Below are 13,306 nucleotides of genomic sequence, written 5' to 3' on the forward strand. Positions count from 1 at the left end.
CGCGGGGTCCCGCACTCCGCCCCAGGCCCGGTGTCGCTGGTGGTGAGAGTGGAGAAGGCCGCCAGCCCGCGCCCCCACCGCCCGCCCCCCACCCCACCGCTCTGGCGGCCAGAGGCGCTCCTTGCGGCGCTGCTAGGTGCCCTAGAAGGCACGAGGGTGTCTGCGCCCAGGCCCCATGGGCGCCGTCCACCCTGGGCAGAGGAGGCGGCGCCAGGGCCCTGCCCAAGTCGGGTGAGCAGGAGGGCAGCTTCCTGAGCACCCCGCGGAATGCCCACGGCTCCTCACCGCCAGCCTGCCTTTGCGTCTGCATCCAGGGGAGGGCTCGGCCCCCGGGCTCCGGGCACGAGGCTGGCTCCCCGTGGCTCAGCCAGGGGGGTGGTGCCGTGGGTGCTGGCGCCCGGAGGAGCGGGGCCCGGGGGCGTCCTCCGAGGGGCTGGGAGCTGTGGCCGGAGCCTCTGTGATCTGTGAGGGAGGTCGTGCCTGATCCCTGGAGTGGTGCCCGTGTCTGGGCCTCCTCGCTGCCAGGCCCCAGCGGCTTCCTCCCAGGCAGAGGCGCTACCTCGTCACGGCAGCCAGGCTGGCCGTGAGACGTGTGTTCCTCGCCAGATGTCGAGCTCTGTGCACAGTGGGGTGAAAGCAAGCTGGGCTGAGTGGATCCAGCGTGTCTTGACCGCCTCTGCCCACACGCTGCTTCCTGCTCGGTTGCTGGGCAGGCTGCGCCCTCGTTCTGGGGTGCACCCTGGTGCTGGCAGAATTGGGGATCCTGGGAGCAGCCTTCAGGGCTCAGGGAGCGACGGGAGAGGTGCCAGGACGCGGCCAAGGCCATGTTCGGGGGCAGAGCCATTCACTGTGGTGTCCGGCTCTGGACGGGGAAGCTCTAGCTATTTCCGAGCTGTGTCGCCCGTCCGTAGGGAGCGGACGGGCAGTCGGCCCAGGACCCGTGCCTGAACCCAGCCAGGCTGCAGTGAGCAGCCCGGAGTCCTGACCGGTGCCTCCCTGATCACGTCTCGCTGTGCTTTCCCTGCAGGGCCGCTGTGCAGAGGGTGGTCACAGCCATGAACCAGATGGACCAGAAGAAGCATGAGAAGTTTGCAAACCAGTTTAACTACGCGCTGAATTAGAGCGCCAGGCCGGGTCCACTGTGATCGTCAGCTCCTCTTCTTCTGCTGATGAGCTAGGATGGGAAGGCAGACCCGGGTCTGGGCTATAACAACAGCCACAATTATAGTGTGTATTTAACGTGAAGAAAAGGTGCACTTTCTGCTTCAAGTGCCCCAGAGGTGTGGCCTCTCCCCTGCTGCGGGGGACCACGGCCATCGCTTATGGGTCTGACTGCCTAGTAGCCCGGGATGAACTCGGGTAACCGTGTCCACAGGTGGGTGTCTTGTACAGCCTGTGCCCTTTGTGGTGTGATTCAGGGTCGCTCAACGTCCAAGACGAGTGCGCAGCCTCCAGCCCTGCCCCCCAGCCTTCTCCGCCTCGGAGGAAAACCCACATTTCACGTTGACACGAAGGGGAGCCAGCTGTTTGCTCTCGGCGTTTCCAGCTCATAGGCCTGCTGGTGGTGGTTCCACGTCGGAATCCAGGGAACTACCTCACTCTTGGTTCTTCTAAAATCAACCTTATTGAGACGTAACTCACGTACTGTAACGCTCATGCCTTTAAAGCGTACAGTTCGGTGGCGTTAAATACACCCACAGTGTCGTACAGTCTCCACCACTGTCTACTTCCAGAACTTTTCATCACCCTCAAAGAAACCCTGCTCCCCCAGCCCCGGCCCCCTCTGGTCTCCTGCTTCTGGATTTGCCTTTGCTGGACGTTTCCTGTGAATGGAGTCATAGCAGCCTGTGGCCCTTTGTGTCTGGCTGCCTTCACTTAGCACAGTTTTCTGGGTTCTTCCCTGCTGGGGCCTCTGTCCGTGCTTCATTGCTTTTTATGACCGGATAACTCACCACTGTATGAACGTACTGCACTTTGTTGATCCGTTCATCGTGGACACTCGGGTTGTCTGCACTTCGGGGTTATTATGCATGATGTTGCTATGACCATTTGTGTACAAGTTTTTGTGTGGGCGTATATTTTCATTCCTTTTGGGTTTATACCTAGAAGTGGAGTGGCTGGGTCACGTGGTCACTCTGTGTTTAACTTATTGATTGAATTGCCAAAACATTTTCCAAAGCCGCTGCACCGTTTTCTGTCCCCACCAGCAGTATATTAGGGTTCTCGTTTCTCCATGTTCTTGCCAACATTTGCTTTTATCAGTCTTTTTAATTTTAGCCATCTTGGTGTGGAGTGGCGTATCATTGTGGTTTGATTTGACTAAGGATATTGAACATCTTTTCATGTACTTATTGGCCATTTGTGTATTTTCTTTGGTGAAACATCTAGATCCTTTGCCCATTTTAAATTGAATTGTTGTTTTTAGTTGTAAGAGTAATTTATATATTCTGGATACTAGATCCTTATATGATTTGCAAATATTTTCTCCCATTCTGTGTTTTCCCTTTCTTGATGGTATTCCTTGAAACACAAAAATTCTGAATTTGGATGACACCCAATGTATCTATTTTTCCTTTTGTAACTTGGGATTTTGGTGTCATATCCACGCAGCTGTTGCTTACTCTGAGGTCATGAACATATACTCTTATGTTTTCTTCTAGGAGTTTTAAGATGTAGTTGTTCATTTTAGGTCTTTGGTCCATTTTGAGTTAATTTTTTTTTTAATTTTATTTACCTTTTATTTATTTATTTTTGGCTGCGTCGGGTCTTTGTTGCTGCACATGGGCTTTCTCTAGTTGGGGCGAGCGGGGGCTATTCGTCATTGCAGTGCGCGGGCTTCTCATTGTGGTGGCTTCTCTTGTTGCGGAGCACAGGCTCTAGGCACTCGGGCTTCAGTAGTTGTGGCTCTCAGGCTCTAGAGCGTAGGCTCGGTAGTTGTGGCTCGTGGGCTCTATAGTGCAGGCTCGGTAGCTGTGGCACACGGGCTTAGTTGCTCCGTGGCACGTGGGATCTTCCCGGACCAGGGCTCGAACCTGTGTCCCCTGCACTGGCAGGCGGATTCTTAACCCCTGCGCCACCAGGGAGCCCCATTTTGAGTTAATTTTTGTCTGTGCTTCATTCATGTGGCTCTTCAGTTGTCTCAGCATCATTTGTCGAAAAGGTTATTCTTTCTTCCGTTGAATTGTGTGCACTTTTCTTGATCATCAATTGACAATAAATGTGTGAATTCACTTCTGGACTCTCACTTCTATTCCCTTGACCTATAAATCCTATGCTACTGCTACAATGTCTTGATTAATGTAGCTTTGTGGTAAGTTTCGAAATCCTCCAACTTTGTTCTTTTTAAACATTGTTTTGGCCATTCTGGGTCTTTTGCGTTTCCAAACAAATTTTTGAGCCACCTCATGTGTCTGTCGCTCTTGCTAAAAACAGAGAGTAATGGAATCTCACAAATAAATGAATGATCGAATGAATGAATGAATTCGTGCCACCAAAAAAAAGAAGGGCATCTGAGATTTTAGGGATTGTGTCGACCCTAGAGATCACTGTGGAAAGCATAGCTGACCTTTGAAAACCACGGGTCTGAAGTACACAGGTCCACTTACGCAAGGACTTTTTCAGCAGTAAACACTGCAGGGCCACATGAGCCATGGCTGGTTGACTCCTTGGAGGAGAACCACAGGCGCAGGGGCTGAGGGTGCGGTACACGTGGATTTCTGACTGCATGGAGGGTAGGCTCGGTAGGCTCGCCGAAACCCTGAGACGTTCAAGGGCCACGTGTAATGTCATTTTAATCCTAAATTTTCTAATTAGTGAACTTAGAATATCTTCATTTGTTTAGGTTTTCTTTATATTTTCTCCGTGTTTTGCAGTTTGCAGTGTACAAGTTTTGTATTTATTTTGTTAAATTTATTCTTAAATGTTTTATCCTGTTTGATGTCGTCATAAATGCAGCTGTTCTCTGAATGTCATTTTTGGATTGTTCATTGCTAATGCCTAGAAATACAACTACTTTTCTTATGTTGGTCTTATATCCTGAAACCTTGCTGAACTCACTTATTAGTTTAATAGTTGTATGTGTGTGTAGGTTTCTTAGGATTTTCTATACACACTCTCATGTCATCTGCAAGAGAAGGTTGTATTTCTTTCTTTGCAATTTGGATTTCTTTTATTTCTTTGTCTTGCCTGGGTGCTCTGGCTAGAGCCTCAGCACAGTGCCAGATAGAACTGGAGAGAGCAGACATCCTCGTCTTGTCCCTGATCTGAGAGGAAAAGCTTTCAGTCTTTTACCATCGAATGTAATGGTAGCTGGTTTTTTTGTAGATGGCCTTGTATCAGGTTGAGGAAGTTTCCTTATGTTCTTAGTTTGTTGAGTGTTTTTGTCGTGAAGGGAGTTGAGTTTTTGTCAAATGCACTTTCTACATCTATTGAAATGATCGTGTGGTTTTGGTCCTTTATTCTTTTCGTATGGTGTGTTACATTGTTTTTCATATGTTGAACCGCACTTGCATTCATGGGATAAATCCCACGTGGTCAGTTTCAGTAGTCTGTATATTTCTAGGAATTTGTCCATTTCATCTAGGGTATTTGTTATCGTTTGTTGACATAACAGTTGTTCATAGCATTACTTTATAGTCATTTTTATTTCTGTAAGGTTGATAGTAATGTCTCTTCTATCATTCCTGATTTTAGAAATCTGAGTCTTCTCTCATTAATTTTCTTGGTTAGTCTAGCTAGAGGGTTATCAGTTTTACTGATCTATTCAAAGTTGTTTTTCTCTATTATTTTTCATTTTTTACTTAATTTCCACTCTAATGTTTATTATTTCCATTGCGTTGCTTTGTGTTTAGTAGTTTTCATTCTTTTTCTAGTTTCTTAAGTGGAAGTTTAGCTTATTGACTTGAGCCCTGTCTTCTTTGTAACGTAGGTGTTTACAGGTATGGATTTCCATCTAAGTACTGCTTTAGCTTCATCCCGTACGTTTTGGTATGTTGTGTGTCCATCTTTATCTCAAAAGTATTTACTAACTTCTCTTGTGATCTCTTACTTTACCCACTGTTTATTTAGGAGTTGGTCCTTTAATTTCCACATCCTTGTGAACTTCCCAAACTTCCTTCTGTTATTTGATTTCTCATGTCATTCTGTGTAGCCAAAGAACACGTTTTGTGTGCTTTCAGTTCTTTAACATTTGAGACTTCTGATCTATCCTGGAGAGTGTTTTATGTGCAGCTGAGAAGATGAGTATTCTGCTGCTGATGGGTGTTCTGTCAGGTCTATAGCTGGTTTCTAGTACTGTTTAAGTCTCCTTTTCCTTGTTGATCTTTACCCCAGCAGTGAAATCCGTTATTGAAAGTGGGGTATTGACATCTCCAGCTGTTGTTGTTTGATTGTCTGTTCCTCCCTCTCTGTCAGTTTCTGCTTTGTGTAGTTTAGGGCTCTGTTAAGTGCATGTATGTTTATACTTCTTATTTCTTCCCGATGGGCTGACCCTTCACAGCACAGCCTTCTCTGTCTCTAGTACCAGTTTTTGCCTTAAGGTGTCTTTTGTGTGAGTTAGCGTAGCTTCTGGTTGTTTGCATGGTATATCCTTTTCCAGCCTTTCACTTGCATCATATCTCTGAATCTCAAGTCTTATGGACAGCATATATTTGATCATGTTTTTATATCTGTTCTACCAAGTCTCTGCTGCTTGAGTGGAGTGTTTAATCTACTTACCTTTAATGTAATTGCTGATAAGGTAAGATTTATGTCTGCCGTTTTTCTGTTTTTCTACATATCTTTTTAAATCTTTCTTCCTCTGTTACCTTTTTTTCTTGTGTGTTAAATGGCTGTTTAATTCCCTTGTAATACTTTAATTCCCTTGTGTCTCTACCACTGTTTTTTAAGTAATTTTTTTCAGTGGTTGCTTTGAGGATTACAATGAACAACTGAATACAATCTAGTTTGGATTAATAACAACTTAATTTCAGTAATGTACAAAAACTGCTCCATTAGAGCTCTGTTTCCTTCCAGCTCTTTTCTGCTGTTTTTGTCATACAAATTGCATCTTAGTAGATTGTAAGCCCATCAACATAGCTTTGTAATTATTGCTTTATGTAGTTGTCTTTTAAATCAGGTAGGAAAAGAAAAGCTTTACAAGCACAAGCACATTTATGCTGTCTTTTATCTGGCTCTGTAGTTCCCTTTCCCAGTGCCCTAATTTCTCTTTGAGGATTTGAATCTGGTATCTTTCACTTCAACCTGAAGCACTCCCTTCAGTGTCTCTTGTAGGGCAGGTCTGCTAGCAGTGAAGTCTTTTCATTTTTGTCTCTCTGGGAATGTCTTCATTTCTCCTTCGTTTTGAGGAATAGTTTTGCTGGATGTAGAATTCTTGGTTTAACAGTCTTTTTCTTGCAACACTTTTTTTTTTTTTTTTTTTTTGGCGGTACGCGGGCCTCTCACCGCTGTGGCCTCTCCCGTTGCGGAGCACAGGCTCCGGACGCGCAGGCTCAGCGGCCATGGCTCATGGGCCCAGCCGCTCCGCAGCACGTGGAATTCTCCCGGACCGGGGCACGAACCCGCGTCCGCTGCATCGGCAGGCGGACTCTCAACCACTGCGCCACCAGGGAAGCCCTCTTGCAAGTCATCCCACAACCTCGTGGGCTGCAGGGTTTCTGGAGAGAAGCTAGCTGTTAGTCTGGAAAGAAGCCTTGAACACGAGTTGGGTTTGTAATTGCTACTTTCAAGATGCTGTTTGTCTTTATGCTCCGTTTTAACCACGAAGTGTCTAGTTAGGGTCTCTCTGTGTGTGTCCTGCTTGGAATTTGCTGAGCTTCTTGGTTGTAGAGATTGTTTCGCATCAAACTTGGCCACTGTTTCTCCTGAGATTCTTTCTGTCCTGTTCCCTCTCTCCTCTCCTCTCCATCATGTATACACACTTGGTTGATGGTATCCATTGGCCTCTGAGGCCTGTTCAGTTTTCTTCGTTCTTTTTACTGTGTCTCAGACTGGACCTGTGGACGTATCTTCAAGGCAGCTTAGTGATTAGCTAATGATTGGACAGAGATTTCCTTAAATGCTTTGATCCAGTGAGTCTGGTGGTTTCCCGACTAGCTGTGTGTGCGTGTGTCTGTGTTGGGCACACCTTCAGCGCTCTGCCAGCCGGTTGCTGACTCTGCCTTGGCTCTCACTTCATGAATGTTTTGGTCTTTGCTCCATGAGAAAGTAGCGTGTTATAGTTTTAATTGACGTTTCTCTTAGGAGTGAGAGCAAGCATTTTTCATAATGTTAAAGCATTCATTGTTTATCCTTTTGTGTGAATTGTATTCCATACCCTCTGCCCATTTTTCTGTTAGCTTATTGGTTTCTTATTAAGCTGTGGGAGCTCTTTATTCAGTAACGAGCTGTACATGGTGAGTCACGAATGTTTCCTCATTTTATCTCTGACTTTGCTTATGTTGTTTTCGCCATGTAGATTTTTTATGCAGATGAATTTAACCAACTTTTCATGGCTTCTGCTTTTGTATTCCTTCCCCACTCAAAGATTGTACCAAAAAATTCTTCCATCTTTTCTTCTAGTACTTTTATAGGTTGCATTTTCATGTTTAAGTCACTGATCTACTTAACATTTAGTCTGATATAAAATATGGCTCTGGAAATTCAGTTTTTTATTTTAAATACCCATCCAGGTGTCCCAACACCAGTGATGAATTAATTTGTTTTTGCAGATTTAAAATACTGCCTTTATCATTTATTGAAGTCCCTGCGTACAGTGGTTCTATTTCTGAACTTTGTTCTAGCTCATCAACTCGTCTGCCTGTTTACATCTCATCATACTGTTGTACTTACTGTGCCTTGGTAGTACATGCCTATGTCAAAGCCTCTTGTGTTTCTGTTCTCTGTTGTATAACTTCAGGTGAAGTTACATAACTAGTGTTTCTATAAAGTTTAATTCATGACTGATCGGTGACTGGGGCTCTTTGCATCGTATCTTTTAAAGAATCGCCACGAGTGTTTATTAAGACAGACCCACAGGTCCATGTGTTTCTGGCTGGGGGAGCAGCAGTGGGAGCTGGGCTGGCCCTCCTGGCCGGTGGGGCCCAGTGGACGGTACCTCGGGGAGCAGGCTCCACCACTCTGAGCCCAGGGCCCCCAAGCAGTGACTTGGTGCTGAGGGGGTCCTGGGTGGGTCCCACTTTCCTCAGAGGCCCCAGCGGAAGCAGAGGAAGCTGCACCCCCTCCCTTGGTGCCCCCAGTGCCCCCCCCACCTGTCTTGTCACGTGCTTCTTGGGACCCCGTGAGTCAGGGCGGGGCAGGGGGGCCGGGGACAGCCTGGGCAGTAGGTGGGTTTGGAGCCAGCAGGGGAAGGCTACACCCCGAGTGCCTCGAGGAGCCCACCTGCATGTGGGAGAGCGGCACTCCAGTGAGGACCTGGCAAGCAAGAGTGGGACTGCCTGGGGGGGTGGGGTCCCAGGGCCTCTCAAGCCGTGTAGCAGGGGGTGTCGGTGCTGGCGTTTGGGCTAGGCAGGTTCTCGTCAGGAGGGCGGGAGCAGTGAGTGGGGAGTCCCTGTCAGCGCGGGTGGTGTGGGGCAGTGCGGACAGGGCTGGTGGGAGCGGGTCCTCGTGCGGCGCTGAGGGCTCGTGCGGCGCTGAGGGCTCCGGCTCCAGCCTGGGACCACGGGGGCTGCCGTGGGGTGCGGGGTGGGAAGGTGCTGTGCCCTGGTCCAAGGCAGACTGGCTGGGCCGGCCCAGGGAGCGGCAGAGGGACGGCAGGAGGGAGGACTGGCAGGGCTGTTACAGCGGCAGTCAGAGCCGGCTGCACAGAATGGAAAACTCCTGCGTGACAGTGGCTTGTGAACGCAGGCTTTAAATGTGCTTCTGTCCTAAGGTGGTGCCCAGGCTGGGGAGGAGGCCGCACGGAGCCACTGGCCCCCATCCCTTCCCAGTGTCAGCGTACAGGGCCTGCATCCCCAAGGCTACCTCTTGGCCCAAGGTGGCTGCTGGAGCTCCAGCCATCACTGGGTCTGCAGAAGGGGGGTAGGGGTGCGTGCCTTGGGCTCAGCCATTTCCTGTGAGGAGCCTCCCTGGGAACCCCTCCAGCAACATACACCCTGCTCATGCCAACTTGGCCAAACCGAGTCACACGGCATCGTCCAGCTGCCCAGAAAGCAGGAGAAGTTGGCTTTATTCTGGGGATGGGCGCCCAGCTGCCATCAGCTGTGTCCTCGCCAGAGGGAGAACCTGTCAGTGCCCAGCAGGGGCTTCTCCAAAGGGGGCCACCACACGGCTGTCTGGTATGGGGTGGGACATGGCACCCGGAATTGCGGCCTGCCTACAGGGGATGTGGCCGTGGAATGGACGGGACTTCCCCCCGCCACCCCGTGGACCTGCGTGCCTCAGCTCTGCACCCTCCCCTTGAGTGACAGTCCCTGCATCCCTGAGAATGACCTGTTTGATTCCTCCCCACCCCCTCCCTGCTACTACTCCTCTGCCTGCCCCCAGGCGCCCCGAGTTGTCTGTCCAGCCTTGCCCTTTCCCTGTGGAAACATCACACCCTCCAGGAAACCGCACATGGCTGGGCAAGGTCCCTCAGCTGAGTGACACTTCAGTGGCCCAGGACGGAGACCTGGGTGCCACCCTGGGATGGGGGACATGGTAGGTCACGCTGGCTGACCTGGAGCAAGGGGTGGGAAGGGGGGAGGGGCACAGGAGGCTGAGTGATGGGCCAGCACCACTGGCCTGGGGAGGGCTGGGGGCCCTGGAGAGGGGGCCACAGGAGAGCTGCTGTGTGTAGGGGGGACGGAGCGGGAGTTCACTGGGTCCTGGGAGGCGAGTGAGGTGCGGCTGGGGGCACATCTGAGATGGGGCAGAGCTGGGTTTGGCCCTTGGGGCTCATCCTTGCCTCTGCAGGACAGGGGTGGGCACAATGGGTCCCCCCCCCACCCCGAGCTTTGAGAAGGAATCGGCAGCGTCCGCGGCAGGAAGGAGCAGCAGCAGACCTGGCAAGGGCGCAGGATGGGCTGTGGGCGGGCAAGAGGGTGGTGTGATGGGCGGGGGAAGGGAAGGCAGCGTAGACAGCTCTTTTGGTAACTTGGGCTCTGAAAGGAGGCCACACTGCAGGCAGCCGGAAGAAGCAATCCCGGGTCGGGTGGAGACACTAGAGTGTGTTTGGACTCCAGTACAGCCGGGCAAGGAGGGGTGGAGGTCCTGGGGCTGTGCCAGTCATCATGGCACTGACACCAAAGTGGGACCGTGGGGGGGGGCAGGAATGAGGTGGCAGCAGGGCCACCGTTGAAGGGGGAGGGGAGGGCTGCGGCAGGACGGGCAGGTGGCATGAGCCTGCTGTGGGGGTGGGGCGGTGGGCACTGGGGCTCCTGAGCGGGGAAGTGAGCACAGTGGGCCAGGGGCACGCCGCAGTCCAGGTGTGTCCCCTGAGGGTTTGGCCGTGACTGGGTAAGGCCGAGGGTCTCCAACACGCCCAAACGGAACAAAGCTGGTTAAAGTTAAGTGGGACAGGCAGGCAGGGAAACGGGTGCAGCTGCTAGGGTGCTCTGCAAGGGTGGCAGGTCTGTCAGCAGCCCCCGCAACCCCTCCCCTTTTTACCAGGAATGAGAGCGCATCCGCTAGAAAAACTACATTTCCCAAACTCCCTTGGCTAGGAGTGGTCATGTGACCAAGTTCTGGCCAATGAGATGTGAGCAGCTGTTACATGGGCTTCTGGAAATCACCTTAAAAGGAGGCAGTTGTGCCCCTCTTCTCTCTTCCTGTTTGCTGCCTAGAACGTGGATGTGATGGCTGGAGCCTCACCCTCTATATGGGTCCATGAGGATGAGGGCCCAGCCCAGCTAGGATGAGGCAGTGGAGAGCTGGACAGAGCTGGCTCTCCAAGGACCCTGGGAAGGTGTCCTAGCTGCCCAGGGCTGCCAAAGGCCAGCATTCCCTCACACAAGAGAAAATAAACAATCTCCTTTCAACTTCTGTTCATTCAGTTTTTCTCTTTCATGCAACCAAAGCCTAACACACAGCAAGGGACCACAGCCAGCCAGCTGTGGGCTGGGCACAAGGAGGGGAGGAGGGTGGGGCTCAACAGTCCCTGGGCAGGAGACTGGGGGGCAGTGTGGGGAGGGGAGCCCCCCAGGGAGGGCTCTGGGTGCCTGTGCTTGTCCGGGCTCGTACCTGCAGGGGCTGTGTCTTGCTTGCTCCTTCCACGTGATGGAAACTACTTGAGTACCATTCTGGGATTGGGGGTGGATGCTGTCTGGGGCCAGGGCTGGTCCTAGGGGCTGGAGGAGGGCCTTCCCAGAGTACATGAAGATCCTGGGGGCTGTGCCAGTCCTCATGGCACTGACAACAAAGTGGGACCATGGGGGGGAACAGGGATCAGGTACCAGCGGGGCCACCACTGCCCTCTGCTTCCAGCTCAGGAACCCCAAGCTGAGAACTGGGCAGGCAGGGGCCCCCCATAGCCTATTGGGAGCAAGGGTGGTAGGGCCAGCTGGAGGGTCCCTGGGGAAGCAGCCAGAGGAGCCTGCACCCCCAAGTTCCCCAGGTCCGCGGCGGGTTCCAAGCACCTGATAGGAGAGGGAGCGGGGGTGCTGAGGTGGGAGCTGGGCCTGTCGGCACCTCCAGGAGGGGCAAGGGCACCCAGGCCGGGGCCAGGGCCTGTTTCTTCCCACGTGACCATGTGCAGATACCCGCAGCTCGGATGCCACTCGAGTGTGGGGAGGCTCAGATGGGCTGACACAGGGCCCAGCACGTGGTAGGCACGCACCAAAGAGAGACTGGAGGGGCCCAGGGAAGTGACAGGGTGCCGTCCCTGCGCCCGCAGCAGGGCCTGCACAGGTGCTCAGAGCAGCCCAGTGTATGCCTAGCGCGTGGGCCAATCATGGCTGTGGTATCCGCTCAGGGCTGAGTCTGCGAGCCCGGAGGTGGAGCCGGGCGGGCGGGGGCCGTTGATTCCCTGCCTCATGGCTTCCAACGGCCCCCTGCCCCCGTGTCCTGAGCCACGGGGGACTGATGTTGAAGGGTCCAGCGGTGTGGCCGCTTTGTTTCTGGGCGATCTTGGTGAGTGAGGGCAGGATGCGGGATGGGGAGAGGAAGGAGACTGGAGCTGTCGAGTCTGGAGTCTGAAACTCCCTCCCTCCTCCTCCCCTCCTGCCCCACCGTGGACAACGCTGCAGGACCAGGCCTCGTGGAGGGTCGGGGGCACTGCCCTTCCCTGACCTCTCCCTCTGCTCCAGCAGGTTCCGGCCCAGCAAGGTGGCCTTAGGGGAGGCAGGGGACCCCTGAGGGACAGGTGTCCAGCTCCTGCAAGGTCCTGATGGTTTTGCCCTCCTCTGGCCTCTCCCCCCAGCTCCTGGAAGTGGAGGCTGTGGCTTCTTGCTTGGCAGCCCCTGGCATCCTGTTTGGGCTAAGTGCACAGTAATGCTGATGATTTGAGGCCGAGAGCCCTCTGGAACCTTCTGGAGCCTTCTGGGGCTCCTCTGTCAGCTGTCTACACCCTGGAGGCCCAGGCCTCAGGGGTGTCCTCACCCTTCTGCACCCCGGCCGGTTAGATTCGGGGACAGTCCGGCTGCCCGCAGGTTGGGTGGAGGATTCGGATGGCGGTTGTAACCACCAGCTGCGAGAATACTCCGAGAATTTCAGCAACGCCCGCCCCAAGCTGACGGGGAAGGCAGAGGCGGAGTGGTGCATGGTGGGGGGGGGGGGGTGCTCAGGTCTGAGGTAGGTGAGGAGCCGCCTGCGGGAGGCCAGAGGCCCAGGCGGCGGGGGCTGCAGCAGTGGGCAGGGCGGTCCCAGCTGCCTCCGCCCCTCCCCGCTGCACCGTGGTCGGGGGCTGCTCCTCCCCCACCCTTTGCCCACGGGTGATGGAGAGGACAACGTGGGGCGCCCTCTCGTAGGTGAAGGTGGTGCGTGCGCGCCGCGGCTTCCCGGACTTGGGCCTGGACGGCGGTGCTGTCACTCACCCGCCGCAGGGTCGTCCTTCTCCCCAGCCCTAGCCTCAGCCCCAGCCCTGCCCACGGTGGTGGGTGATGGGCTGAACAGCGCAGGGAAGAGTCTGAAAGCTCGCTGGTCGCACATGGAGAGGGATGTCCCCTCTGCGGGCGCAAGGCTCGGCCGCGGAGCAGCCAGGGGGCGGGGCAGGCGCACGGCTTCACCGCGCTGGCGTCCAGCGACCGTGGACACCCACCTTGAGTGCCGGCGGGGCTGCGGCGGGGACCCCCTCACCGCGCGGCAGCGCCCGCGTCCCCGAGCCTCGGCTCTCGCCTCGAGTCGGCCACCCGGCCCAGGCGCCGCCGCCTCGCGCCTCCCCTCTCTCCCCAGGGCT

At 53.6% G+C, this 13,306-nt stretch overlaps 1 protein-coding gene across 3 annotated transcripts in view; it reads left to right on the forward strand.

Annotated features, from left to right (window-relative positions):
* The window catches only part of UVSSA (UV stimulated scaffold protein A), a 62,221-nt gene that overhangs the window by 23,819 nt on the left and 25,096 nt on the right, over nt 1-13,306 (forward strand). For 2 of the 3 annotated variants that reach the window (XM_079920541.1, XM_079920540.1), the window contains one exon: nt 1,028-7,948. In XM_079920541.1, the coding sequence (XP_079776667.1) occupies nt 1,028-1,121 (94 nt within the window). In that variant the 3' untranslated portion in view covers nt 1,122-7,948. Of the gene's footprint in view, nt 1-1,027; nt 7,949-13,306 lie in introns of those variants that run through there. The other variant, XR_013828217.1, reaches the window with a different exon arrangement.

This window comes from Stenella coeruleoalba (assembly GCF_951394435.1).
Source record: "Stenella coeruleoalba genome assembly, chromosome: 4".
Taxonomy (NCBI): domain Eukaryota; kingdom Metazoa; phylum Chordata; class Mammalia; order Artiodactyla; family Delphinidae; genus Stenella; species Stenella coeruleoalba.